We start from the raw sequence: 27,717 nt of genomic DNA on the forward strand, positions 1-27,717 counted from the left end.
ACTCATATATATATATGGGCATGTATACATCCACACTTAAAAATTCAGAACGTTCCGAGGATTAGAAGAGGAGAGAAAACGAACTAAACGGGACGGAGTTGATGCTTTTTTTTTTCCAAACCGATTCTTTTATTCTACCCTCTTCGTTTCAAAAGAGAAGGAAAGCCAGTGACGATAAGGATAAATATATAAATATATATATATATATATATATATTCCTGGTGCTTTCTAAGATTTGGAAGGAAGAACAGAAGCAAAACTTCGTTTGCATCCCGCAGAAAAACCAAATCAGCTGCAGGAAGGGAGGAAAAAAACTTTGACAGCTAGGAGGAAAAAAATAAGAGGTGAAATAATATCTGTCAAAGACCTTTATTTATTCTTTTCAATTATTTCTATCGGCAACTTAAAAGGAAAAAAGCAGGGCAGAATTTCCTTTCATTTGATCTGATTTTTTTCCCCTCCCTACTTCAACTTTGTTAAGTTTTCATCCACTTCAGAAGTTGCAACCAGCAAAGAGAAGAAGGAATATCCTTGCCGTTCATTTTTAAATTTTTGTATTTATCTCTTGGGGAAACTTTACATGATCGGTTGCCTTTTTGGTTGCTGGGTGTAGGGGATTTTTTTAATAAAAAAAATTATCCCTGGTTTTCTCCGACAAGGGAGAGAAATTTTGGGGGGTTAGCCCTTCTTTTCTTCTTAAATTGACTGTCCAAAATTTTACCCATGTTTCTTCTGCTGATCATCATTTGTTTTAACCTGGCTTGCTCTGCAACCCAAAGGGGTCCTTCGAGCAGATACGATGAGGAAATAGTTTATCCTGAAAAACTGAATGTCACTTCAGTTTTGGGGAACCAAGACCCATCCGGCACGCTTGAGAATGAAAATTCCCTCGATTATAACATGGATTCGGACCGACGTCTGTCATTTCGCCTGCAGATGTTTGGAGAAGAATTGATCCTCAATTTAGAGAAAGACCCTAGCTTTTTCTCAAAGGACTTGACCGTCCAATATTTGGGCAAGTTGAGGCCGGTGGTGGACACTCTAACCGAACGGGGCAACTACTTCACCGGGACAATCAATTCGGATGCGGAATCGATCGTGGCAATCAACTTTGATGGGACCTCTTTGATTGGGGTGCTGCAATATCGGGGCACCGAATATCACATCCAGCCTCTGAAAAGGGGACCCACAAACCAGGCCGGAGGAACCGAGGCCCACGTGGTGAGGAAGAAGATGTTGGACAAAGGGGATGAGCCAATGTGTGGGGTCGGTGCGCAGGCGCCGGAAGGCGCGCCCAGCAACGAAGGAAAGCTGTGGGAGAAGATGGGCGCATCTCCCCGGAGAACCAAGGTAGGTAGATACGTACACCAGCTTCATCAAGGGTGGTTGGTGAGGATATTCAAAGTTTCACAAGTGGGTTGGGGTCTGGATTGGATCTTCTGAGGGAACATTCATTCCTAGAGAGTTTTCTCTAGTGGGTTGGTTGGATCTTCTGAGGGAATATTCATTCCTAGAGAGTTTTCTCTGATGAGTTGGGATCTCGGTTGGATCTTCTGAGGGAACATTCATTCTTAGACAGCTTTCTTTAGTCTAGAGTTCCATATTTGGGGAGTAGAACGTTTCTTGGTGTCTCATGGACCCAGTTTACTGTTTGTTCCTTCAACAGAGCACCAGAATAATTTTCAGACCTGGTGGCCCATATCTAGTGCCAAGATTCTCTCTCAGATCCAGCAGGAATAAGGTTCCTGCCCCAAAAGGCTGTCAATCGCAGCTTAAGGAGATAAAAACCTATGCTAGCCAGAGTTAACCAGAACTAAACCTGCAATAAGTCTGAAAGGAAGTCTGATGCCAACTTCCCACCGTCCAACCAGATAACACAGAGCAAAGAGCGTTGGCACTTATAATGTTACCTAGCTGGGTCACGAGATGTCTGCAAAAGACCAGACTCAGAGACCACTAAGAACACCCCAGGAAAAACAGACGGAAAAAGCTCTTATTTTTAGAAAGCAGCAAAGAGAGAAGAAGGCTGGTTCTCAACATTGACCTGAGTTTCCAAAACAGGGGTGGGACAGACCAGGCTAAGGCACCCCAAACCAAGATTTGCAGTCACGGGTGATTGGCAAGGAGTTTGGGAACTGGGTTTACTAGCGAGGTGGACATCTGAAGCTGAAGACAGGGACCTCTGGTTTATTTATTATGGGAATTATGAATATAAAAGACCTTGATCTAAGGGGTAATGTTAGAAACCGGGAGACTGGGAGTTCTAGTCCCACCTTAGACACAACAGCCAGCTGGATGACTCTGGGCCAATCATCAGAAGACTGGGAGTTCTAGTTCCACCTTAGCCATGAAAGCTGGTTGGGTGACTTTGGGCAAATCACCAGGAGATAGTGAGTTCTAGTTCTGCTTTAAGCAGGAAAGCTGACTGGGTGACTTTGGGCTGATTACCAGGAGACGGTGAGTTCTAGTCCTGCCTTAGGTACAAAAGCCAGCTGGGATACCTTGGGCCGATCACTAGGAGACAGTGAGTTCTAGTTCTGCTTTAAGCAGGAAAGCTGACTGGGTGACTTTGGGCTGATTACCAGGAAACAGTGAGTTCTAGTCCTGCCTTTGGTACAAAAGCCAGCTGGGAGACTTTGGGCCGATCACTAGGAGACAGTGAGTTCTAGTTCTGCTTTAAGCAGGAAAGCCAGCTGGGTAACTCTGGGCCAATCACCAGAGATGGTAAGTTCTGCTTTAAGCAGGAAAGCTGGCTGGGTGACTCAGGGCCAATCACTAGGCGACGGTGAGTTCTAATCCTGTAATAGTCATAAAAGCCAGCGAGGTGGCTTTAACCCAGTCCCTCCCTCTCAGCCCAATCCACCTTGCAGAGCCGTTGTTGCTGCAGAGGAGAATTAGGTACCTTCACCTCAAATCGTTTACAAAATCGTAGAAAAGGCATTCGATAAACAAACCCAACCGCTCAAAATGAAAGAAATAAGGATACGCAAGGCGGGACAGTGTTTTCCAGGCGGCGTCAGGCTCCGACCGTCTAATCCAGCCATGATGCTCTCAGCCTGAACCCCACTGGCTGTAAGCTTTCACTCCATTTCGGTGTTCAGTCCCTCCCTCCGAAACCCCATCTTTCACCCCTCCACCCCACAAGTGTCGGACAGGGAAACGCAGCTGTACCTGTCTCGTCGAAAAATCTCATTTTGCAGCCGGGAGGAGGAACAGCTGGCCTCGGGTTTTAACAGTTGTGTGAATGTCACCCTGGGTTGTGCCTGGCCCCAACTACACCCAGCTGTTAAAGCATGTTCCCCCCCCCTGCACGCCCCCGAGGAAGGAATTTCCTCCCAACTGAGCCAGAGGAAAAACTGGAGATGGGGTGGAATTAGGTTTTTCACGACAACCAACTGGGTTTTTAAACATCTGTTTCTCCTCCTAGGTTTGGGTCCACTCTGCTCCAGAATGGAAATTTAGGGTGGGGGTTCAAGACACCGTAAAGGGGGGAGGGATGCAGAAACTGGTGGGTGGGGAGAAGGGTTGGTGGGTCAAAATATGGGGGAGAGCTCTTGACTTTGGGGCCTGTTCGGTAGATCAATATCCCCCCCGCCGCCCGACCCTTCCCCAGGAATGGGGTGGCGCTCACACCCACGTAAAGTCAGCTCTCCCTAGAAATGTAGCTGTGGTTCTTGGGCTCACACAATGCTCTTGAGCTCTCCTAGCATCTCCTGTGCCTGTTCTCCTTCTGTACCGAAGTTTTAAGGATTCGGGGGCTCTGTGCCAGGCCCAGAGACTGCCCCGCCCGCAGCCTTTCTTGGCTGGGGTGGATGGGGGTGGAGGTTGGGAAAAAGTCATTGTGCGCAGCAGCCAAATTTGGCTGCCTGGAAAGCAACGGAGAGAGTTAACTCTTTGAAGGCTGGCTTGGATGTTCAGGGGAGCTGGAGAAAAGCTAAAACGGGAGGAGACGGCTTGCGCCGGGAGGTGAATTAAATCGGCTTGTTGGGGATGTTTCTTCTGCGGGTTTGAAACCGGCAGGTCGTCCCCAAAATGTCCCTCTTCTTAAAATAGCTCTGTAAAAGGTCTGAACAGGGAAAGAAAATCTCCTTCCTTCTAGCGCTGATCATGTTACCTAGTTGGGTAATAAGATGTCTGCAGGAAAACAATCACGCTCAGGGAGCTTCAAGGACCCAAACGTCCTCCTCTTCCTCTTCCTCCTTCCTCTTCCTCCTCCTCCATCTCTTCTTCTTCTTCTTCCTCCTCCTCCTCTTCTTCTTCCTCCTCCTCCTCCTTTTCCTCCTCTTCTTTTTCTTCCCGTCCTCCCCCTCCTTCTTTCTCCTTATTCCTCCTCCTCCTCCTCCTTTCCCCCCCAGAATTCCCCACCCAGCATTCAGGGACTTGAGGTCCACCTGTCTTAAATAATGCTCACTGGGGAATTCTGGGAGTTAAGATTTTTTTTTTAAAGAAGTCAGATTTTTTTTTTAAAGAAGTTTTTTTTAAAGAAGTCTTCCCTGCCCTTCCTGTTTTCCTTCCTCTGGTCTTTCCCAGGGAAAATAAAATAAAATAATAATAATATAAAAAACATCCCATGTTCAATACACCTTCTCTTCCTATATCCATGAAAACAACCTTGTGAGGTGGGCTGGGATGAAAGAAAGAGGGATTGGCTGGAGATTGCCCAGCTGGCTTTCACGGCTAAGGCAAAACTGGAACTCGCTGTCACCTAGTGATTGGTCCAAAGTTACCAGCTGGTTTTCATGCCTAAGGTGGAACTAGAACTCGCCATCTCCTGACTTCTAGGCCTTACCCTTAACCACTAGGCCAGGCTGCCTATAACCAGGTTTTGCCTTCTTCTCTCCCCACAGCGCTTCGCTTCCATCCCACGCTACGTGGAAACCCTGGTAGTGGCCGACGAAGAAATGATGCGCTTCCACGGCGCGGGACTCAAACCATACCTGCTCACCATCATGGCGGCGGCCGCCAAGTTCTTCCGCCATCCGAGCGTCAGGAACCCGGTCAATTTGGTGGTGACCCGGCTGGTGGTGATTGGAGAAGCCGAGGATGGGCTGAGGGTCACCTCAAACGCGGCCGAGACCCTCCGCAATTTTTGCTCCTGGCAGAAAGGGCTGAACAAGGCCAGCGACAAAGACCCCGAGCATTTCGACACCGCCATTCTCTTCACCAGACAGGTGAGTAGCTACATCTCCCAGGCACCCGAGTTTGGGTCAAAGAGGACTGAGTCTTTTGAGGGCCAAAATAGGTTTCTTTCGTACCCGGATGGGACAAATGTGAGGCACTTAAGCCTCAGCGTTGGAGCGAGGGGAAAGCAATCATTCACAATGCACGTTTCTCTCCTTGCTGGCAGGATCTCTGCGGACGCTCCAGCTGTGGTACTTTGGGCATGGCAGATGTGGGCACCGTCTGTGATCCGGCCCGCAGTTGTTCCATAGTCGAGGATGATGGGCTTCAGTCAGCCTTTACCGCGGCCCACGAATTGGGTAAGTGGGGTCAGATCGACAGACACCCCTAATCTGAATAAACTAAGGGGCTTAACTCCGGTCACTAGAAGAAGCAAAATTAAAATAATCCTTCTTGACCTGCAGGCCACGTCTTCAATATGTTACACGACGACGACAAACACTGCAAGGAACTGAACCGTCACAGCAACACCCGCCACATGATGGCCTCCGTCATGTCTCCGGTCAATCCTGACGAGATGTGGTCCCCGTGTAGCGGCCGTTTCATTACCGATTTCTTAGACAACGGCCACGGTATGATTTGGTCTCTCTTCTCATCTGTATCGCGTTCATTCCCGGCCTACTTTTCTCCTCAACTTTGCCTCATCCTTTAGAGTAGATTTTTTTTTGTAATAAATAAAATAAAATACAGGTATTCCGTAATTATGACCACAAAGGGAGCCCGGAATTTATGTGGTTCCGCGAAAAATTGGCTGAGGGGAATTCTCTCTTGTTTTATGACTTTTTCTTGCCAAAGTTGTTTAAGGGAATCGCTGCCATGGTTACGTTTGTCACCCGGTCGTTTAAGTGATTTCTTAGATAACGGCCATGGTATGATTTGGTCTTGTCTGTACCGCTTCATTCTCGGCCTACAGTTCTCCTCAATTTGCCTCGTCCTTTATAATAGATTTTTTGTAATCAATAAAATAAAATACAGGTATTCCTCAACTTACAAACACAAAGAGCCCAAAATTCCCTCAGCGAAAAAATCGGCTGAGGGGAATTCTATCTTGTTTGATGATTTTTTTCTGGCCACGGTTGTTAAGGGAATTGCCACCGTGGTTAACATTTGTTGCCCGGTCGTTTAAGTGAATCTGGCTTCCCTGCTGACTTTGCTCCTCACAAGGTCGTAAAAGGGATCACATGATCTCCGGGAGACTGCGACGGTTAAATCGCAAGTGTGGGGAAAAAAAACGGTCATAAGTCATTCAGAAGGTCACAAAAGGGGATCGCTCGACTCTGGGAACGCTCTGGCCATCATAAATATGAGTTGCCTGGCGTCTGAATTTTGATCGAGAACTAGCAGTATTTCTAAATAATTTGACATTAGAAAAAATGGAAAAAAGTGAAATTTTGATACGCCAAAAACTCTAAAATACCTCATTTGTCTTTTTCGTTCAGGTTCTTGCCTGTTAGACAAGCCGCACGAACCCTTGAAGCTGCCCGCCGTCTTCCCCGGCAACAACTACAACGTGGACCAACAATGCCAGCTGAGCTTCGGCACCGAATCCCGCCACTGTCCCAACATGCACCCGCCTTGCTCCTCCCTCTGGTGCACCGGCCAGATCAACGGGCAGTTCATGTGCCAGACCAAATATTTCCCCTGGGCGGACGGGACACCTTGCGGGGAAGGGAAGAGCTGCATGAGCGGCGAATGCATCAGCCACACGCAGTTGAAGGCCTACCACGTAAGTTTGCGTTGTAACTATCGAAAAACCGTACAGGTTGTTGTCTTGAGTTTACGGCCGGCCATTGGGCCAAATAAAAGTATTCCATTCCATTTTATTCTATCCTGCATTCTTCTCTATTTTTGTATTGTCTATTCTTTTCCTCTGCTCTGCTATAATTCTATTCTATTCTATTCTACTCTATATTCTATTCTATATACTATTCTACTCTACTCTATATTCTATTTTATATACTATTCTATTCTACTATATTCTATTCTATTCTATATTCTATTCTTTATTCTATTCTATATATATATTCTTCTACATTTTGCATCGTCCTCTTCACTCTCGATCCTTTCTAACATTTCCAGATTCCCACCAATGGAGGTTGGGGCCCCTGGGGGCCGTGGGGCGACTGTTCCCGCACTTGTGGCAGTGGGGTTCAGTACTCGACCCGCGAATGCAACAAACCCATTCCCCGTAACGGCGGCAAATACTGCGAGGGGAAGCGGACTCAATTCCGTTCTTGCAACGTACAAGACTGCCCAGACGGAAATGGTAAGCTCAGAGATATATATCTATATCATCTACCTCTCTCTCTCTCTGTGTATTATATCTATATCTATATCATCTACCTACCTATCTACCTACCTACCTACCACTATCATCTCTTTCCATCTGTCTGTCTGTCTATCTATCTATTTTATATCTATATATCTAGATCTATAGCTATCTACTATAGCTATTTACTATCATCTATCTATAATCCATAACAATATTATCTATCTATCTATCCATCCATCCATCCATCCATCCACCCATCTCTATATATCAATATATTTTAATCTATCTATATATCTAGATCTATAGCTGTCTATCATCTATCTATATCTATCTATAATCCATAAAAATATTATCTATCTGTCTGTCCACCCACCCACTCACCCACCCACCTATTTATCTACCGCTATATATCAATATATTTTATATCTATCTATATATCTAGATCTATAGCTATCTATCATCTATCTATATCTATCTATAACCCATAACAATACTATGTATGTATGTATGTATGTATGTATGTATGTATGTATGTATGTATGTATGTATCTATCTATCTATCTATCTATCTATCTATCTATCTATCTATCTATCTTCTATCTATCTACCTAGTATCTATGTATCTACCTACCTACCTACCTACCCACCTATCCATCCATCCTATCTACCTTCCACATTATCTATCTATCTATCTGATCCATCTTCAGGTTGTTGGGTTTTTTGATGGGCGCAACAGCGTCTGTTAAAAAAAAAATAATGTTCACAATGGGAGGATGCAAGCCAGGGAAAACAATTCCGAAGCACAAAAGGGTCAGCGGAAGGGTGGGTCCCTTTTTTCCGATTTATGACCAGCCATGAATGCGAGGCTGGAGCCAAAATATGGTCTGGCAACAGTTGTTTTGCTCCAAGCCGGGAGGAATTTCAAGAGTGAGATTCCAGAACGAAACACGCTTGGCTCGCTAGAGTGAAAAGAATAGGATTTCGACTCAATAGTGGTTGAATTTGGAGGGGAAGAGATCTAGTATAAAATAAAGGTAGCCCTCAAATTACGATGGTTCGTTCAGTGAGTGTTCGATTCTACGACACCGAAAAAAGTGACGTACGTCTTTCACACTTAACGGCCGTCGCAACATGCTTGTAGGGGCGCGATCAAAATTCAGATGCTTGGCACCTGACTCATATTTACGACAGTTTCAGCGAGTCGGAGTCACGCAACCGTCTGTCAATCAATGTTCCGATTCTCTTCACAACCCCGTAGCTAACTGCACAACAGTTGTGGCCAAGGGAAGAGGTGAAAACGAGCCAAATTTTTAACAATTGTCTCACTTAGCCATAGAACTTTTTGGCTCAATGGAAGTTGTAGGTGGAGGGCCACCGGTAAAGTCCGCGGCAAGAACGGTGGTCCTGGGCGTACGACGGGGAACTTTTTACCTTCCCAAAATTGATTCAAGGGAGTCTTCGGAGAGGGGCAGTATGTAAGTCCAAATAATAAATAAATAACTAAAATTTTCAAAATTTTCCTTCCAGCGCTGACCTTCCGCGAACAGCAGTGCGCCGTGTACAACCACCGAACGGACATGTTCAAAGATTATCCATCGCCCATGGACTGGGTGCCACGTTACAGCGGCGTGGCCAAGCGAGATCAATGCAAGCTGACTTGCCAATCCCATGCACTGGGCTACTATTACGTGCTGGAGCCGAGGGTAAGTTTTAAGCCAGGAAACTGGGACTTCGGTCTTCGCCGTAAGCGAACGCTTGGGGATGTCTTCCTCCAGAGGTGCTCCGACGGTCGCCAATTTCTCCTCCTGTGGCCACCAGCCTCTGGAACGCCGCAGATTGAGGGAACTAAATCGGGGTGGCTCCTTTGTTTCAGGTGGCCGATGGGACACCCTGCTTGCCAGACTCTACCTCGGTCTGTGTCCAGGGACGCTGCGTCCATGCCGGCTGTGACCGCGTCATCGGGTCGAAGAAGAAGTTCGACAAATGCATGGTGTGCGGCGGAGACAACTCGCAATGCAACAAAGTCTACCGCTCTTTCACCAAGCCTCAGTAAGTGGCCTTCTGGTTTTTAAGATGTCGGGAACATGATCGTAGAACCGTCGGTCTGAAATGGTGTAGGGCCGTGATGGCGAACTTATGGCACGCATGCTCAAAGTGGCACATGAAGTCATATCACCCAGCATGCGTAGCCTTGCCTGTCTTCCGGCGCGCGCTGGTCAACTGTCCTTCACAGTGCCAAAACCCGCCATGTATATGTGCACAGGCCCGCACATTTTTGAATGTGCATGCAACACCAGAACCCGGACGATCTGCTTTTCTGGACCATGATTCCTTTGTGCACGTGCAAGTGGTATAAACCAGTGGGCATAAAAGTGCTGGTCAGTTGGTGGTCGGGCGCGCATGTGTGGTAGAGCCCGACACGCATGCACAAATTCCCATGAAACGTTTTCGGCATTCAGTGCCAAAAAGGTTCACAAAACATTGGTGCAGGGTTTTATGCTTGAGCAGGGCGTTGGACTAGAAGCCCTCTAAGCTCCCTTCCAACTGTGTTATTCTGCTATTTTTTCCTTCCTTCCTTTCTCCCTCCTTCCTTTCCTCTTTCCTTTCCTTTCCTCCTTTCTCCCTCCTTCCTTTCCTTTTCTCCTTTTCCTTCCTTCCTTTCTCCCTCCTCCCTCTCCTTCCTTTCCTCCTTTCCCTTCCTTTCCTCCTTTCCCTTCCTTCCTTTTCTCCTCTTCCTTCCTTCCCTCCTCCCTCCCTCCCCTTCCTTCCCTCCCTCGCTTCCTCCTTCCTTCCTTCATTTCCTTCCAAGGTTTGCACCATTCCACCCTTACCATTTTTTTCAGCAACAGAGCGTGCTGAAACCCCGTTCAGAATCAGAATCGATTCAGATAGGGACCTTAGAGGTCTTCTAGTCCAGCCCCCTGCTCAAGCAGGAGGAGATCCTATATTATTTCTACCGAGTGGCTGTCTAACTCTCTTCTTTAAAAAGCCTCCAATGATGTAGGCACCCACAACTTCTGGAGGCAAGCTGTTCCGCTGGGTAACGGTTCTCCCCGTTAGGAAATTTCTCCTGCGTTCCCAGTGGCTTCTCTCCGTGATTGGTTTCCCTAGTCCTGCCCTCGGGCGCTTTGGGAAATAATTTGACCCCCCCCTCCTCTTTGGGGCAGCCCCTCAAATCCAAAAGGTGGCCACGTTTCCCCACTCTCTTGACCCAAACCATTCGTCCAAGCGTGGCTTCCCCGAGAGGCTTAATCAAACTTTAAAGCCAACGTTGGAGCTTTGCGAGCCGGTCAAGCCAACATCTGGTTTTTCCAGATGCAACACGCTCGGATCCCCTGTGATTTCAAAGCCTCTTCGGTTTCTACTCGCCCCCCTCTAAATAAAATAATAACCTTACAAATTGTAAATTATGAGTCACCTTCTCCTTTCCAGTGGAGGGGTTTTTTTTGGTCCGGCACGATAGCCTGCCGGGCTGCCAAGCTAACCGCTCCTCCTGTATACGTTTTATTTCTATAAAACTGGATGCCACGTGTACAAGGAGCTTGTACGAGCATAACTCGCTTCGGGACACTAGAATACTTGGGACCGTTGAAGGGCTGAGAGTTGGGAGGAAGAGTTTGATACCCGAAAGAGCGCTGTTCAAAATTGTTGACTCTTTTTCAACCCGATTTTAACGTGGTCTTTGTTGTCGGCTTTTTGTTCTGTGACACCCGGCGGAAAGTCCTCTAGGACTGGGGGGGGGGGGGCGGGGGGGGCTACAAACGTGGCAAAATAAAAACAGATGCTTTGACTTATTGATCTATTTCAACATTTCTGCCGCACCGGGTGGATCGCGAAGTTTAGTTTAGAGCCAGGAGTGCCAATTGAATGGCACGGTGAAAGTGCTGGCTTAGAAAACTTAGGCATGAAAGCAAGCTGGGTGATTCTGGGCCAATCACCAGGAGATTGGGAGTTCTAGTGTCACCTTAGATCTTAAAGCCAGCTGGGTGACTCTGGGACAATCACCAGGAGACTGGGAGTTCTAGTCCCACCTTATGCATAAAAGCCAGCTGGGTGTCTTTGGGCCAATCACCAGGAGACTGGGAGTTCTAGTCCCACCTTATGCATAAAAGCCAGCTGGGTGTCTTTGGGCCAATCACCAGGAGACGAGGAGTTCTAGTGTCACCTATTAGATCTTAAAGCCAGCTGGGTGACTGGGCCAATCACCAGGAGACGGGGAGTTCTAGTCTCACCTTAGATGTTAAAAGCCAGCTGGGTGACTCTGAGCCAATCACCAGGAGTTGGTAAGTTCCAGTCCCACCGTAGGTAGGAAAGCCAATTGGGTAACTTTGGGCCAATCACCAGGAGACTAGGAGTTCTAGTGTCACCTTAGACCTTAAAGCAAGCTGGGCTAATTATTAGGAGACTGGGAGTTCTAGTCTCACATTAGATCTTAAAGCTAGCCCTGAGTCTACTGATAGAGGCAGCATACAAATCCAATAAATAAATAGCTGGGTGATTCTGAGCTAATCACCAGGAGACTGGGACTTCTAGTGTCACCTTGGATATGACCACCATCTCTTATAAAGCAATAAACATCTTACTGACACTTCATCCCATTCAAGATCCGCCCTTCACCTTCCTGCCTCTTATTTCCCCAACCCGCAGGTACGGCTACAACGACGTGGTCACCATCCCCGCCGGAGCCACCAGCATACTGATCCGTCAGATCAGCAGCTCGCCCACGTCCAGCGACGGCATCTACCTGGCCCTCTGCCGGCAGGACGGTTCCTACGCCCTGAACGGCAACTACGTCCTGACCCCATCCGAACAGGACGTCCACCTTCGAGGCGGCGTCACTCTGCGCTACACCGGGGCCACCAAACCCATGGAGATGATCACCGGCTCAGGACCGTTGAAAGAGCCGCTCACCGTACAAGCGTTGGTGGTGTCTGATCAGAAGACCCCTCGCCTCAAGTACACCTTCTTCGTCCCCAAGCCTTCGAAGCGGCTCTCCAACCAGTGGCTCAAGCAGAAAGCCCGGATTTTGGAGGTGCTACAGAGTCGGCGGGGACGCAAATAAGGACCTCTTGATATGAGGATAGGGGCAGGGGTCTTCAAACTCTTCCCCTCTTCTCCCCACTGTCTTTGCAAAGAGGACCCACGTAGCAAGAGAACCGGGGCCCAAAGACTCAAACTGTTCGGCGAAGGCTGGTACTGGGGCGGGCCTTTCCTGTTCCTCGGCTTGGACGTTAAGTGAAGCAGGAGGCGGGTCTGGGACCAGAGAGAAGGGAGGGAAGGCAACGAAACAGTCAGCAGTGGCCACGACGCGGCTAAAATTAGCGCCGGTTGGTTAGGTTGAATTCATTCCCCCCGGGGAGATTTGGGCGGGAGAGAACGTCGAAGGAATGGACGGAGGAGAGAAAACAAAGGCCTCTTTGGGACTCGGTGGAAGAGAAAGATGGAGAAACCGAAGGAATATGGGGACCGAGCTCAAAAATTCGGATTCCGAGCTTTGTTGCGGCTCAATTCTGTACCGCCGCTGGACTTTTCGGACGGTTTGTGTCCGTCCGTTCCTGTAGTATATTTATTATTTCATCTATTTATTTTGTCCTTTTGGGGAAGCACGAGGGGATTTGGGGAAGGGGGACGAGGCGATCGGCCGCGCACCCTTTGGAGAAATCAAACAGGCAGCCTCAAGCTTCCTTCGCTCGGTACTTGGTCCTCGATTTACGACCGCAATCTTCACGGCTAAGCATTTTACCTCCGATTTTTATGGTCTTTTCAGCCATGGCAGTTAAAGCAGATCCACTGCAGTCCTTAAGTGAATCTGGTCATTAAGCAAATCCCGTATAGAATTCACCTGTGGGACAGTTGAAAAAGGGCAATCGCGCGACATTCGCCAGTTTCCAAGAGCCCAAATTTTGGCTGTGGGAACGCTGCACTGATTAAGCGTGAGGACTGATTATAAATCACTTTTTTTCTTCAGCGATATTAGGACCGTCGTTGAACAAGCGGTCGTAAGTCGAGGACTATCTCTATTGTACCGCCCACCCATTTCTTGGGGCAGCCAGGAAAGACATGCCCATCTATTGTGTCTACCTCATTCTTGGAGACCTCCTTCCTGCTCTGCTGATGTCTTCTTCTGCTTCTGAGAATGTCCTTGTCTTTTCTTGATGGGCGTCCATCTCTTCCAAGATCCAGCCTGCACCTAAACCTCTCCTTGGCACCAGAGCAGGGGTAGGCAAAGTTGGCTCTTCTGTGAGTTGTGGACTTCCACTCCCAGAGTTCCTGAGCCAATCATGCTAGCTCAGGGATTCTGGGAGTTGAAGTCCACACGTCATAGAAGAGCCAACTTTGTCTACCTCTGCCTTAGAGAAATTGCAGTCCTAGGGTAGGACCACCTACCTCATCCCATCCCTTTGAGGGTTTTCAACCACACCACTCATGAAGGTCCTTCAATCCAACCCTGCTTCCCGATCTGGTATCTCAACCTTGGTCCCTTGAACTCAAGTCATTGGGCTTCAAGGTTTGAAGTCATCTGGGATTGAATGGCCAACCAGTGTTCCCCACTGGGTCTCCTAACTAGCTGGGCCTGGTTGACTTGGAAGCCAACCCTGGAGATCAACTTGGTGGAACTCCACCCTGGATGTCTACTTTGTTGAAGTCCTTCTTGGAAATTTTGGGGGAGTTGGAAGTCCATCCTCCCCCACCCCGAGACGGTCAAGGTTGAGGAACACGGCTCTGGAAGCTACAATGAGATCCTTTGTTTGCACCGTTGGTCCTTTGAAAGACCACTAAATAATGGTAGGGAGCAGAGCTATGGAACATCTGGAGAAGATGGCCTAGAATGGAGTAAACCAGGAAATAATATAAGGGCAGACTAGGTGGACCAGGAGGTCTTTTTCTGCTGTCAATCTTCTATGTTTCCAAAGCTGGGAGTTGAAGTCCACCTGTCAGCTAACCCTGTCCGAGGTTGTCCACCTATTTCTCACCTCTTTCTCCAGCTGATTGCCCAGCCGAAATATCAGCCTTGAACTTCTTCCTATATTCCTCGCAACGCCTTTCCAAGTTCTTCTCTTTCGCTAACCGCTCTTCAGCCTGGCTTGATTTTCTCACGGGTGGGACGGCCAGGGAATCTCCCCAAAATTTCCCCCCTGGAGGGGGGGATCTATTTAAACCCTCTGTAGAGCCAGAGGGGGAAAGTCCTTCAACGCCACCCCAGGTTCTCCTGCGGCCCGAGGGATCGCCGACCAAAGTTAATTTAATTAAATTATATTTTAACGGGCAGCAGCAGTGGCTCAGGTTACCCGAAACCCGAGGCGAGTCCCCCGAGGGGCCAGGAAGCCTGGGTCTCCTGTTGGGTTAATAAGTATTATGTTAATATTATTAATTATGGTTTATTAATGGTTTTGTTTTCTGAAAAGCAATAAAAAAGCTGGTTTTATTTATTTAAGGCTGTTTATAAAAGTTGCTTTGTTCTTGCATGGTTCTTTATTGGGGATGAAACCTAGGTTGATGCAGGTGAAAAATCCAACCTGGGGGATAACAACAACAGAGTTGGTAGGGACCTTGGAGGTCTTCTAGTCCAACCCCCTGCTTAGGCAGGAAACCCTACACTACTTCAGACTGATGGTTATCCAACATATGCTTAAAAACTTCCAGTGTTGGAGCAAGCTCTGGTGGCAAGCTGTTCCACTGGTTAATTGTTCTGTCAGGAAATTTCTCCTTAGTTCTAAATTCTGAGAGTTGAAGTCCACCCATCTTAAACTAGACTTGACTGGGAAATTCTGGGAGTTGAAGTCCACCCAAAATGGTCACGCGGAGGAATCTGGGAATTGACTAACTTATAGAAGTCTGGTTGGGGAATTCTGGGAGTTGTAAAGTCCTTATACCTTAAGTCGGTCTGTCTCAGGAATCTGGGAGTTGTAGTCCACCCACCTTACAACATGCTGGCTGGGGGGGGGGTGTTGAGGTCCACCCATCTTAAAGGCCGGCTGGGGAATTCTGGGATTTGAAACTCACCCCCCCTAAAAGAAGGTTGAGGAATTCTGGGAGTTGAAGTCCATACCCCTTAAAGCAGCCTTGCTGGGGAATCTGGGAGTTGTAGTCACAACATGCTGCCTGGGGAATTGAAGTCCTCCCATCTTAAAGCATTCTGGCTGGGGAATTCTGGGATTTGAAGTCCACACGCCTTCAAGCGGTCTGAGGAATCTGGGAGTTGTAGTCCGCCTACCTTAAACCATGCTGGCTGGGAAATTTGAAGCCCACCCATTTCAAAGAAGGCTGGTTGGGGAATTCTGGGAGTCGAAGACCACCCCTCTGGGGGGCTGGGAGGGGGAATTCTGGAGATTGAAGTACGCCCTTCTTAAAGCTGTGTTGAGCAAACACCAACATAAGAAACGCAAACAGGGCCCGCAAGAGAGGCGACACGTAATCCTACTTAAAAAAGATGGGAAGCTTTGACCCCTCGTCCAGCCCAGACTGGAATTTCGTTTTGGGACATTCAAGGAACCGAGATTGGTGACAAAAACAGCTGCTGGCCAGGAAGGATGCTTGGGGGAAAAAAAAAAGAGACATTGATGGGATCAACAGCTGGCCCGGAGCAAGGGTGGGGGTGGGATCTACTGCCTGCTTTTATGGATTATTCAGATCTTTCCTCACTCCAAAGCCAGATGGATGGCCATTTTGGCTTTTCCCACAATGCCCCCCTGATGGGGTACCGGGAAATCATATTTTTGGGTCTCGTTTCCTGCTTGGATGGCCCGCAGACAGGATCCCCAAGTCAGGTGGATCTTTTTAAGACTAGGGTGCGAGACCTGGGAAGGATCCGACGATGCATTCCCGCGTTATCTCATCGCAGAAATCAAACGTGTTCCCGTTTCCCGCCCCGATAGTTTACGCCAGGTGTTATTTATGCAAAAAAACGGCGCCCGGGATTCTAGCTTTTCCTGAATTTCTCTTCCCACGCAGAGATAAGAGACACGGAGACAGAAGATAAATGTTTGTTGTAGGTATGTATTGTTCGCTCCCGCCCATCAAACGCCGAACCCTGAGAAACGCGTCCCCCAAAACATTCCCAAATTTTTAACTGGAGATTCTCTGTCGTCCGAAGTTGTCCCAAAGGCGTTTTGGTTCGTTTTCTTACCCCGCCAAAAAATGTAACTGGATTTTTTGTTTCCTTTAAAAACATCTCGCTATCTCGTCCAAGATACGAAGCGAAGAAGCTTCTCGGGAGGGTAAGCGAAAGGTTTTCAAAGGAGAAAGAAAAAACCCAAGGAAGTCCAGTTGATTTGAGAGGGGTAAGGGGTAAAAAACCCCCCACACTTTTTTGTGCCCCGAATTAATGAATGTCTCGCTTGGAGAAACTGGAATCTGGGGCCTGATGATGGCCGTTAAAAGTTGAGGACTAGCTGCATGCTGAATTTTCCTGGGTAGCATCTGAGTTCGTTTGAGATCCACTGATAGCTGAATGAATTCATTTTTCTGGGTTCCGCAAGATGCCAAACCACGAACTAACGACACAGGGCCTGTTTGTGCAACACGCTTAAATCAGCCTAGCATGATCCATATCCATGCAGCTGCTGCCTCCTCGACAGATGTTTCTGCGAGTTCGGGCGCGCTCTCTCAACGTAGAAATCGGATACACCTGCTTTAAAAAAATAAAATAAAATTCCCTTTTCTCCAAAATCTTTTCCATCTAAGCTCTCCCAGCCCTTTTTAAAAATTAAAAAATAAAAATATGCAACTAGGGTTTTCTCAAGGAAAGGGCGAGGGTTTTACCCCGAATTTATCTTGATGTCGGATGTTTACGCGGAGGAGTAAATAGCAGGTGTCGTTTATGCACATTTGAAATCCGCGCTTTTGTGGGTTGGTGCAATGATTTTTTTGGGGGGTGGGGTCAGAATTGCCAGTTTTGCAAAGGTTCACATGCGGATGGTGGTTCAGGATGGGGCTTGCTGGACAATTTATTATAGTCTTTTATAATTCAATGTATTTTGCCGTCCGTCTCGTGGTTTGATGTTTTCAAAGCTCAGTTTTGCTATTCTGAAGAAATCCCATCTGGGGATTTTAAAAAGGCAGGGAAGGCCGTCTGGGCTCCATCTTTCTGATGCATCTGCAAGCATCTAGATTCAGGGTTGCTGGCTGAGGGATTCTGGGAGTTGAAGTCCATCCATTTTAAAGCATCCTGACTGAGGGATTCTGGGAGTTGAAGTCCATCAATCTTAAAGCAAGCTGGCTGGGGAGTTCTAGGAATAAAAGTCCATCCATCTTAAAACATTCTGACTGAGGGATTCTGGGAGTTGAAGTCCCTCCATCTTAAAGCTTAATGGCTGAGGGATTCTGGGAGTTGAAGTCCACCGATCTTAAAGCATGATGACTGAGGGATTCTGGGAGTTGAAGTCCCTTCATCTTAAAGCATCCTGACTGAGGGATTCTGGGAGTTGAAGTCCACCAATCTTAAAGCTTAATGGCTGGGGAATTCTGGGAATTAAAGTCCATCCATCTTAAAACATTCTGGCTGAGGGATTCTGGGAGTTGAAGTCCATCAATCTTAAAGCTTAATGGCTGGAGAATTCTGGGAATTGATGTCCAGACATTTTAAAGCTTAATGGCTGGGGAATCCTGGGAAATGAAGTCCACTGATCTTAAATCATTCTGACTGAGGGATTCTGGGAGTCGAAGTCCATCAGTCTTAAAGCAAGCTGGCTGGGGAATTCTAGGAATAAAAGTCCATCCTTCTTAAAACGTTCTGACTGAGGGATTCTGGGAGTTGAAGTCCACCCCTCTTAAAAGTGGCCCAAGTTGAGAAATACTGATCTGGCTATAAAACAGACCCCTGCTTCGGTCAGCCCCAGGGATCCAAAACCAGGGAAGGAAGATCCAGCCGTCACCTGGTTTGAACAGGGACTGTGACGTTTATTCCCGGCACGCTTGACTTCAAACTCATCTGCTGACGGACTGCTACCTGTTCGTCTTTTTAAAAAAACCCAAAAACCTGCCCACGGGGCAGCCTCAATAAATAAAGTTAATAAATAAAGTTAATAAATAAATAAATACATAAATAAAGTTTGGAGGAGGCAGGAGAGACAATTCTGGGTTAACAAAAAAGAAATGAATCTCATTTCTTGTTTGGTGTGAGGAGGGGTGAAGTCGAAGGGGCATGTCCTGCCCCCCCCAGCACTGAAAAAAATAGGGGAGGGCCAATGTTTCACGGCTCACTGACGTCCTACAGGGAGGCAAACTGAGCAGGTTTTAAAAAACGAGCACCTTTAACCAGGTGTGAGATAGGTAGGATCTGAACCCAGGACCTGAAAGGAGGCAGAGTGGGAGTGGGGCTTGCAAAGCAAAAAGGGAATCGCCACTCACAAAGGTTTGTGAGTGTTCTGTGTTTGGGACTGGCCTGGCTAGTTTCGGAGAACGAGGGAGATAAATAGAATTGAACCTCCCGAGAAGAGAAGAGAGATCAAAAGCTCCCCGGTTTAAATACAGGAGGCCCTTCACTTACAACCGATTCGTTTAGCGACCGAAGTTACCACGGGAGGACCGGGGAGGAGGGAAAAACTTACGACCAGGGCCTTACACTTTTAACGCCGGTCGTGGAATCTCCCAGGTCACGTGGATCAAATTTGGGCGCTGGGCAAACCGGCACAGTTGCAAGGTCCCGGAGTCACGTGATCTAGACCGCCTTCTGCTGCATGAATCCCAGGGACAGGTCATGTCGCTTGGTGGGATCCAAGGGGAAGAGCCTTCTCTGTGGGGGGCCCCGGCCCTCTGGAATCAGCTCCCCCCGGAGAGTCTTCCGTAAGAGTCTAAAAACTCACCTATGCCGCCAAGCTTGGGGTCATTAGATTCTCCCCCCGGCCGACGAATGTAGGTATGTTTTGCTGTTCGAATGGGACTGAGTGATTTTTAAATGGCATTAGGGTTTTTAAAGAAACTTTAGCTAAATTAATTGCATTTTTAGATGTGTATATTGTATATTGTATTGATAGCTTGTGCGCTGCCCTGAAGTCCTTGGAGAGGGGCGGGATATAAACCCAATGAATGAATAAATAAATAAATTTGCGATCTCGAGGAGCGAAGTCCACAGAAGGGGTGGGGTGGGGTAGGAGAAATATTTCCTTAATGATTGCAGCGATGAACTTTAAAATAAAAATAGTGCGTCAAATCAGCTGCGGATCACTGGAACAAGTGCCTCGCTTAGCGACGGAAAGCCTGGTCCCCAAACAGTGGTCGTTAAGTGGAGGAGCAGCTGTTATGGGGCTGCGATGGGGCCAACCGAAAGAGACGGGCGTTTTTGGCCTCCCCGACCTCTTGGTCTCCCATCCGGGGGGGGGGGGCAACGGTTCTTGTAAGAGAAGGTCAGGGTTAAAGAGGAATTGATGGGATACAATCGATTCTGGCTTCAACGCGGGGATTTCTCGCTCCTGGACGTCAGGGGGATCTGGTCTCTCTCCTGTGAGTCTATTTCGCGGGCCCCTCAAAAAAAAAAACCAACCCTCCCTGCAGGGCTGGCTAAAAGCAACGGGCCCTGTTTGGTGAGGTGCCCCGCGAGCCAGGAGTTCGAAAGACGAGATAAAGAGGGTGCCGAGATCCCAAGGCCAGCCAATCGGCCGAGCCCCTTCCAGCCTCTGAGCCAGCCGTTCCAGCTTAGGGTCACCTTGTCTGGTGGGCTTCTTTTGCTGCAGCCGATGAATTGGGGAGGGGGGGGACATGCCCCAGTTCCCCCCCCCCCAAAGAGAAGCGAGCGGAGAAGGTCAGGCCGAAGGACATTCAGACGTCGTAGTTGGGCAAGTAGCTGTAAGACGGACCGCTGGTGGACGGCGTGGTGAAGTTGCAAGGGAAAAACCAGCAGATGACGAAACCTGGGTGGGAGAAGAGCAGCGGGAAAGGATTTTGGGCGGGCGGGCAAAGATTTTGTACCTCCCTCCACACCCAAGCCTAAGAGAGGAAGGGGACTGAGGAAGAGGAGGAGGTGAAGGAGCTGGAGAGGCAAAGGAGAAAGAAGAAGAAAAGGAGATGACAGAGAAAGAGGAAGTGTAGTAGAGTAGGATAGGAAAGGAAATGAAAAGATAAGAAAATAAAGGATAGGATAAGATAGGAAAGGATAGGATATAGAATAGGATAGGACAGGAAAGGAAATGAAAGGATAAGAAAAGGATAGGATACAACAGGATAGGATAAGAAAAGAAAGGATAGGAAAGGAAAGGGTGGAAAAGGATAGGATAGGATAAGATAAGAAAAGAAAGGAAAGAATAGGATATAAGAAGAGAAAGGAAAGGATAGGATATAGAATAGGATAGGACAGGAAAGGAAATGAAAGGATAAGAAAAGGATAGGATACAATAGGATAAGATAAGAAAAGAAAGGATAGGAAAGGAAAGAATAAGAAAATAAAGGAAAGGATAGGATATAATAGGAAAGAATAGGATAAAAAAAGAAAGGAAAGGAAAGGAAAGGAAAGAATAAGAAAATAAAGGAAAGGATGGAAGAGGATAGGATAGGATAAGGTAAGAAAAGAAAGGAAAGAATAGGATATAAGAAGAGAAAGGAAAGGATAGAATATAGAATAGGATAGGATAAGAAAAGAAAGGAAAGGAAAGAATAAGAAAATAAAGGAAAGGATGGAAGAGGATAGGATAGGATAAGATAAGAAGAGAAAGGAAAGGATAGGAAAGGATAGGATATAGAATAAAACAGAATTCTTTATTGGCCAAGAGTGATTGTCACTGGTGCAGATGCTCCATGTCCACCACAATAGGAGGAGGAAGAGGAGGCAAAGCCACGGAAAAGGAGGAAGGACCCCGGCCCCGAGAGTACCGACTCACCTCGGCCGAAGACCTCGCGCAGGAGGGCGATCTTGGGTTTCCGCGTGTGAGCCCCTGCCCGGTGGCCTTCTTTCTGGAGCCGGTTGCGCAGCTGCTCGACGGGGGTCTCGTCGGTGATGATGGAGACCACCTGGAAAGGCAGGCGGGGAGAGGTGTGGTGTGCGTGGGGGGCAGAGGAAAGGGTGAAAAGGTTTCGAGGGAGTCCCGGGCGACGACATTCTCCCGCTGCCTAGTAGAGGGACGTAGGGCCCTTGAAGGGGGTCTCAAAGCGCCCCCCCACCCCCGCCCTGAGCTACCACCTCACCTGGTCGTAAAATATCACGCTGACAAAGAGGCCGAAGATGATGGACTCCACCAGCAAGATGACCCGGTGAGCACTGAGATGCGAGACCGAAACCAACACAAGATAGAGGCGGGAAAGAGAGAGAAAAAATAATTGTATACTGTATACCAGTGTTTCCCAACCTTGGCAACTTGAAAGGTATCTGGACTTCAACTCCCAGAATTCCCCAGCCAGCAAACGCTGGCTGGGGAATTCTGGGAGTTGAAGTCCAGATACCTTCAGGTAGCCAAGGTTGGGAAACACTGGTATATATACAATAGGTAAACTGCAGGATGTATTATTAGGAATGTAAATGTATGGATGTCGATTTACCTGGAAATATCGAGATGTAAATTCAAGAAAAATAATAAAAATTATGGCAAAAAAAAAAAAGTGGGGCGGGGGGGGGATGGAGAGGGAGGGACAAAAACAGAAAATCAGTGATCAGCCGACATGACGTGACCCACTTTCCCCCCCCCCAATGCTGTTCTAACTTTGGTCACTAAACAAGGACAGCCTCATTTAGTGAGCTCTAGAAGCAATGGTCCGGTTTCGTCCACCCCTCCCAAATTCGAACAAGGGAGAAACTGAAACCCCCCAAGCCCTCCAATTTCCCTTTGGTCGCTAAATGAGGACAGCCTTGTTTAGTGACCACCAGAAGCAACGGTTCGGTTTCGTCCACTCCTCCCAAATTCGAACAAGGGAGAAACTGAAACCCCCCAAGCCCTCCAATTTCCCTTTGGTCGCTAAACGAGGACAGCCTTGTTTAGTGACCACTAGAAACAATGTCTGGTTTCGTCCACCCTTCTCAAATTCGAACAAGGGAGAAACTGAAACCCCCAAATCCTCCAATTTCCTTTTGGTCGCTAAACGAGGACAGCCTTGTTTAGCGACCACTAGAAACAACGTCTCGTTTCGTCCACTCCTCCCAAATTTGAACAAGGGAGAAACTCAAACCCCCATACCCTCCAATTTCCTTTTGGTCGCTAAACGAGGACAGCCTTGTTTAGCGACCACTAGAAACAACGTCTCGTTTCGTCCACTCCTCCCAAATTTGAACAAGGGAGAAACTCAAACCCCCATACCCTCCAATTTCCCTTTGGTTGCTAAATGAGGACAGCCTTGTTTAGCGACCACTAGAAACAACGTCCGGTTTCGTCCACTCCTCCCACATTCGAACAAGGGAGAAATTGAAACCCCCAAATCCTCCAATTTTCCTTTGGTCGCTAAACGAGGACAGCCTCGTTTAGCGACCACTAGAAACAACGTCTGGTTTCGTCCACCCCTCCCAAATTCGAACAAGGGACAAACTGAAACCCCCAAACCCTCAGATTTCCCTTTGGTCGCTAAACGAGGACAGCCTCGTTTAGCGACCACTAGAAACAACGTCTGGCTTCGTCCACCCTTCTCAAATCCGAACAAGGGAGAAACTGAAACCCCCAAACCCTCCAATTTTCCTTTGGTCGCTAAATGAGGACAGCCTCGTTTAGTGACCTCCAGAAGCAACAGTCCGGTTTCGTCCACCCCTCCCAAATTCAAACAAGGGAGAAACTCAAACCCCCACCCCCCCCAATTTTCGTTTGGTCGCTAAACGAGGACAGCCTTGTTTAGTGACCACCAGAAGCAACGGTCCGGTTTCGTCTACCCCTCCCAAATTCGAACCATTTCCCTTTGGTTGCTAAATGAGGACAGCCTCGTTTAGTGACCTCCAGAAGCAACAGTTCGGTTTCATCCACTCCTCCCAAATTCAAACAAGGGAGAAACTGAAACCCCCAAACCCTCCGATTTCCCTTTGGTTGCTAAATGAGGACAGCCTTGTTTAGTGACCACCAGAAGCAACGGCCCGGTTTTATCCACCCCTCCCAAATTCAAACAAGGGACAAACTGAAACCCCCAAACCCTCAGATTTCCCTTTGGTCGCTAAACGAGGACAGCCTCGTTTAGCGACCACTAGAAACAACGTCTGGCTTCGTCCACCCTTCTCAAATCCGAACAAGGGAGAAACTGAAACCCCCAAACCCTCCAATTTTCCTTTGGTCGCTAAATGAGGACAGCCTCGTTTAGTGACCTCCAGAAGCAACAGTCTGGTTTCGTCCACCCCTCCCAAATTCAAACAAGGGAGAAACTCAAACCCCCACCCCCCCCAATTTTCGTTTGGTCGCTAAACGAGGACAGCCTTGTTTAGTGACCACCAGAAGCAACGGTCCGGTTTCGTCTACCCCTCCCAAATTCGAACCATTTCCCTTTGATTGCTAAATGAGGACAGCCTCGTTTAGTGACCTCCAGAAGCAACAGTTCGGTTTCATCCACTCCTCCCAAATTCAAACAAGGGAGAAACTGAAACCCCCAAACCCTCCGATTTCCCTTTGGTTGCTAAATGAGGACAGCCTTGTTTAGTGACCACCAGAAGCAACGGCCCGGTTTTATCCACCCCTCCCAAATTCGAACAAGGGACAAACTGAAACCCCCAAACCCTCAGATTTCCCTTTGGTCGCTAAACGAGGACAGCCTCGTTTAGTGACCTCCAGAAGCAACAGTTCGGTTTCATCCACTCCTCCCAAATTCAAACAAGGGAGAAACTGAAACCCCCAAACCCTCCGATTTCCCTTTGGTTGCTAAATGAGGACAGCCTTGTTTAGTGACCACCAGAAGCAACGGCCCGGTTTTATCCACCCCTCCCAAATTCGAACAAGGGACAAACTGAAACCCCCAAACCCTCAGATTTCCCTTTGGTCGCTAAACGAGGACAGCCTCGTTTAGCGACCACTAGAAACAACGTCTGGCTTCGTCCACCCTTCTCAAATCCGAACAAGGGAGAAACTGAAACCCCCAAACCCTCCAATTTTCCTTTGGTCGCTAAATGAGGACAGCCTCGTTTAGTGACCTCCAGAAGCAACAGTCCGGTTTCGTCCACCCCTCCCAAATTCAAACAAGGGAGAAACTCAAACCCCCAACCCCCCAATTTTCGTTTGGTCGCTAAACGAGGACAGCCTTGTTTAGTGACCACCAGAAGCAACGGTCCGGTTTCGTCTACCCCTCCCAAATTCGAACCATTTCCCTTTGGTTGCTAAATGAGGACAGCCTCGTTTAGTGACCTCCAGAAGCAACAGTTCGGTTTCATCCACTCCTCCCAAATTCAAACAAGGGAGAAACTGAAACCCCCAAACCCTCCGATTTCCCTTTGGTTGCTAAATGAGGACAGCCTTGTTTAGTGACCACCAGAAGCAACGGCCCGGTTTTATCCACCCCTCCCAAATTCGAACAAGGGACAAACTGAAACCCCCAAACCCTCAGATTTCCCTTTGGTCGCTAAACGAGGACAGCCTCGTTTAGCGACCACTAGAAACAACGTCTGGCTTCGTCCACCCTTCTCAAATCCGAACAAGGGAGAAACTGAAACCCCCAAACCCTCCAATTTTCCTTTGGTCGCTAAATGAGGACAGCCTCGTTTAGTGACCTCCAGAAGCAACAGTCCGGTTTCGTCCACCCCTCCCAAATTCAAACAAGGGAGAAACTCAAACCCCCAACCCCCCAATTTTCGTTTGGTCGCTAAACGAGGACAGCCTTGTTTAGTGACCACCAGAAGCAACGGTCCGGTTTCGTCTACCCCTCCCAAATTCGAACCATTTCCCTTTGGTTGCTAAATGAGGACAGCCTCGTTTAGTGACCTCCAGAAGCAACAGTTCGGTTTCATCCACTCCTCCCAAATTCAAACAAGGGAGAAACTGAAACCCCCAAACCCTCCAATTTCCCTTTGGTTGCTAAATGAGGACAGCCTTGTTTAGTGACCACCAGAAGCAACGGCCCGGTTTTATCCACTCCTCCCAAATTCAAACAAGGGAGAAACTGAAACCCCCAAACCCTCCAATTTCCCTTTGGTCGCTAAATGAGGACAGCCTCGTTTAGTGACCACCAGAAGCAACGGCCCGGTTTTATCCACTCCTCCCAAATTCAAACAAGGGAGAAACTGAAACCCCCAAACCCTCCAATTTCCCTTTGGTCGCTAAATGAGGACAGCCACGTTTAGCGACCACCAGAAGCAACGGTCCGGTTTCAAATTCAAACAAAACCCCCAAACCCTCCAATTCCCCTCCTTCCTGCCCCACTTCTGCTCCCATCAAAGGAGGGATCGGCCAAGTTTCCCTCGCTGCCAAATTGGCCGGCCTTCCCCTCTTCCCTCCCTGAATCCGTGCCAAAAGAAAGAGAGAAAAATCTGGCAAGTCCCAGTTGTTCTTGGCAAGGACAGGGTGACACGGCAAATTTCTCTCGATTGCATTCGTATTATTATTATTATTATTATTATTATTATTATTATTATTATTATTATTATTACAGTATTATTATTTTAAAGGGCAAAAGTGAAGGAAAGCGCCGGGCCTCTGCAAAACGGTGGGTTGAAATAAAAGAAGAAATTAAAGATTATTATTATTATTTTTTTGCAGGGGGGGGGGAGAAAGGAAAGGCCGCGGAGAGAACGAAAGCGGGACAAACTTACATTTGGATCGGGTTGCCGGCCACGCCACCTTGGTAGCCTTGGGCTCTGCTGGCCGAGATCCTGTCCAGGGGCCACACCCAGGTGGCCAAAACCAGCCCCATGGCGTAGAGGCTTGCCAAGCCTGCGGCCGGGAGAAATAGGTCAGCCGACGGCGCCAAGGAAGATGGAAAGCGGGGAAGGGAGAAGGGGAAAAGGACGGCTCCAAGCCCAATTTTTTCTCTCTCTCTCTCTCTCTGGATCCTTCATTAATCCTACTGGCTCCCTTCTCCTCCGTTCCCACAACGAGGAGGAGAAAAACGAGGGGGTCCCCTTTGCAAATTGGGGGTGGGTGGGTGTTGAGAGTCTTTATATTTCAGGAGGTTTTCCTAACCCTGGTCGGGAAACTGGTGGAACCAAGTCGTGTTTGATTAGTAGAAACATAGAAGACTGACGGCAGAAAAAGACCTCATGGTCCATCTAGTCTGCCCTGATACTATTTCCTGTATTTTCTCTTACAATGGATATATGTTTATCCCAGGCTTGTTTAAATTCAGTTCCTGTGGATTTACCAACCACGTCTGCTGGAAGTTTGTTCCAAGGATCTACTACTCTTTCAGTAAAATAATATTTTCTCATGTTGCCTTTAGTATGCATGTTAGAAACATAGAAGATTGATGGCAGAAAAAGACCTCCTGGTCCATCTAGTCTGCCCTTATACTATTTCCTAGTATTTTATCCTAGGATGGATCTATTTTTATATTCAATTCCTGTGGATTGACCAACCACGTCTGCCGGAAGTTTGTTCCAAGCATCTACTCCTCTTTCAGTCAAATAATATTTTCTCATGTTGCTTTTGATCTTTCCCCCAACTCACTTCAGATTGTGTCCCCTTGTTCTTGTGTTCACTTTCCTATTGAAAACACTTCCCTCCTGGACTTTATTTAACCCTTGTAACATATTTAAATGCTTCGATCATGTCCCCCCTTTTCCTTCTGTCCTCCAGACTCTACAGATGGAGTTCATGAAGTCTTTCCTGGTAAGTTTTATGCTTAAGACCTCCCACCGTTTTTGTAGCCCCTCTTTGGACCCCTTCAATTTTATCAATATCTTTTTGTAGATCTTTTTGCTGTTTGATAGAATTGACTTGAGGTCTTTTTTAAATGGGGTTTCATAGTTTTAACATTCATACTTGACTTCTTTTATTACTGTATTGTACAGTATTTGCACTGTTGTAAGCTACGCTGAGTCCCTCGCGATTGGGTGGCATAGAAGTCGAATAAACAAAGAAACACACAACTCCAGATGTTGTGGAGGCTCCAATGTTTGTGGGTTTTAAAGAAGAGATTGGATAATCCATTTTTTCTGGAACAGGGGTAGGCAAAGTTCGCTCCTCTATGGCTTGTGGACTTCAATTCCCAGAATTCCCGAGCCAATCATGCTAGCTCAGGAATTCTGGGAGTTGAAGTCTACAGGTCATAGAAGAGCCAACTTTGCCTACCCCTGGTCTGGAATGTCCTGCTTGAGCAGGGGGGTTGGACTAGATGACCTCTGAGGCCCCTTCCCGCTGTGTGATGGTGTATTCTGAGCAGGGGGTTGGACTAGATGACCTCCAAGCCCCCTCTCACCGCCATCGTGACATCGGCTGGTCGTAAGTCGA

At 47.8% G+C, this 27,717-nt stretch overlaps 2 protein-coding genes across 3 annotated transcripts in view; one reads left to right on the forward strand and one right to left on the reverse strand.

The window, feature by feature from the left end:
- The window catches only part of LOC139175258 (palmitoyltransferase ZDHHC3-like), a 60,784-nt gene that overhangs the window by 10,968 nt on the left and 22,099 nt on the right, over window positions 1-27,717 (reverse strand). Inside the window, exons 6-9 of one of the 2 annotated variants that reach the window (XR_011560496.1) lie at window positions 26,082-26,202; window positions 21,569-21,641; window positions 21,265-21,394; window positions 20,097-20,301 (exon numbers count right to left, since the gene is read on the reverse strand). Coding sequence is in view for 1 of the 2 variants with exons in the window: in XM_070766264.1 (XP_070622365.1) it covers window positions 20,210-20,301; window positions 21,265-21,394; window positions 21,569-21,641; window positions 26,082-26,202 (416 nt within the window). In the remaining variant the exon portion in view is untranslated. Of the gene's footprint in view, window positions 1-16,432; window positions 20,302-21,264; window positions 21,395-21,568; window positions 21,642-26,081; window positions 26,203-27,717 lie in introns of those variants that run through there. The other variant, XM_070766264.1, reaches the window with a different exon arrangement.
- ADAMTS4 (ADAM metallopeptidase with thrombospondin type 1 motif 4) lies at window positions 60-19,592 on the forward strand. Its single transcript, XM_070766262.1, has 9 exons — window positions 60-1,350; window positions 4,848-5,171; window positions 5,348-5,480; window positions 5,586-5,753; window positions 6,621-6,907; window positions 7,261-7,447; window positions 8,981-9,156; window positions 9,327-9,502; window positions 12,101-19,592. The coding sequence occupies exons 1-9, from the start codon at window positions 724-726 to the stop codon at window positions 12,513-12,515; spliced, it is 2,493 nt and encodes an 830-aa protein (XP_070622363.1). The 5' UTR covers window positions 60-723; the 3' UTR covers window positions 12,516-19,592.

The sequence above is a fragment of the Erythrolamprus reginae genome, chromosome 13, assembly GCF_031021105.1.
Source record: "Erythrolamprus reginae isolate rEryReg1 chromosome 13, rEryReg1.hap1, whole genome shotgun sequence".
In the NCBI taxonomy this organism is placed as follows: domain Eukaryota; kingdom Metazoa; phylum Chordata; class Lepidosauria; order Squamata; family Dipsadidae; genus Erythrolamprus; species Erythrolamprus reginae.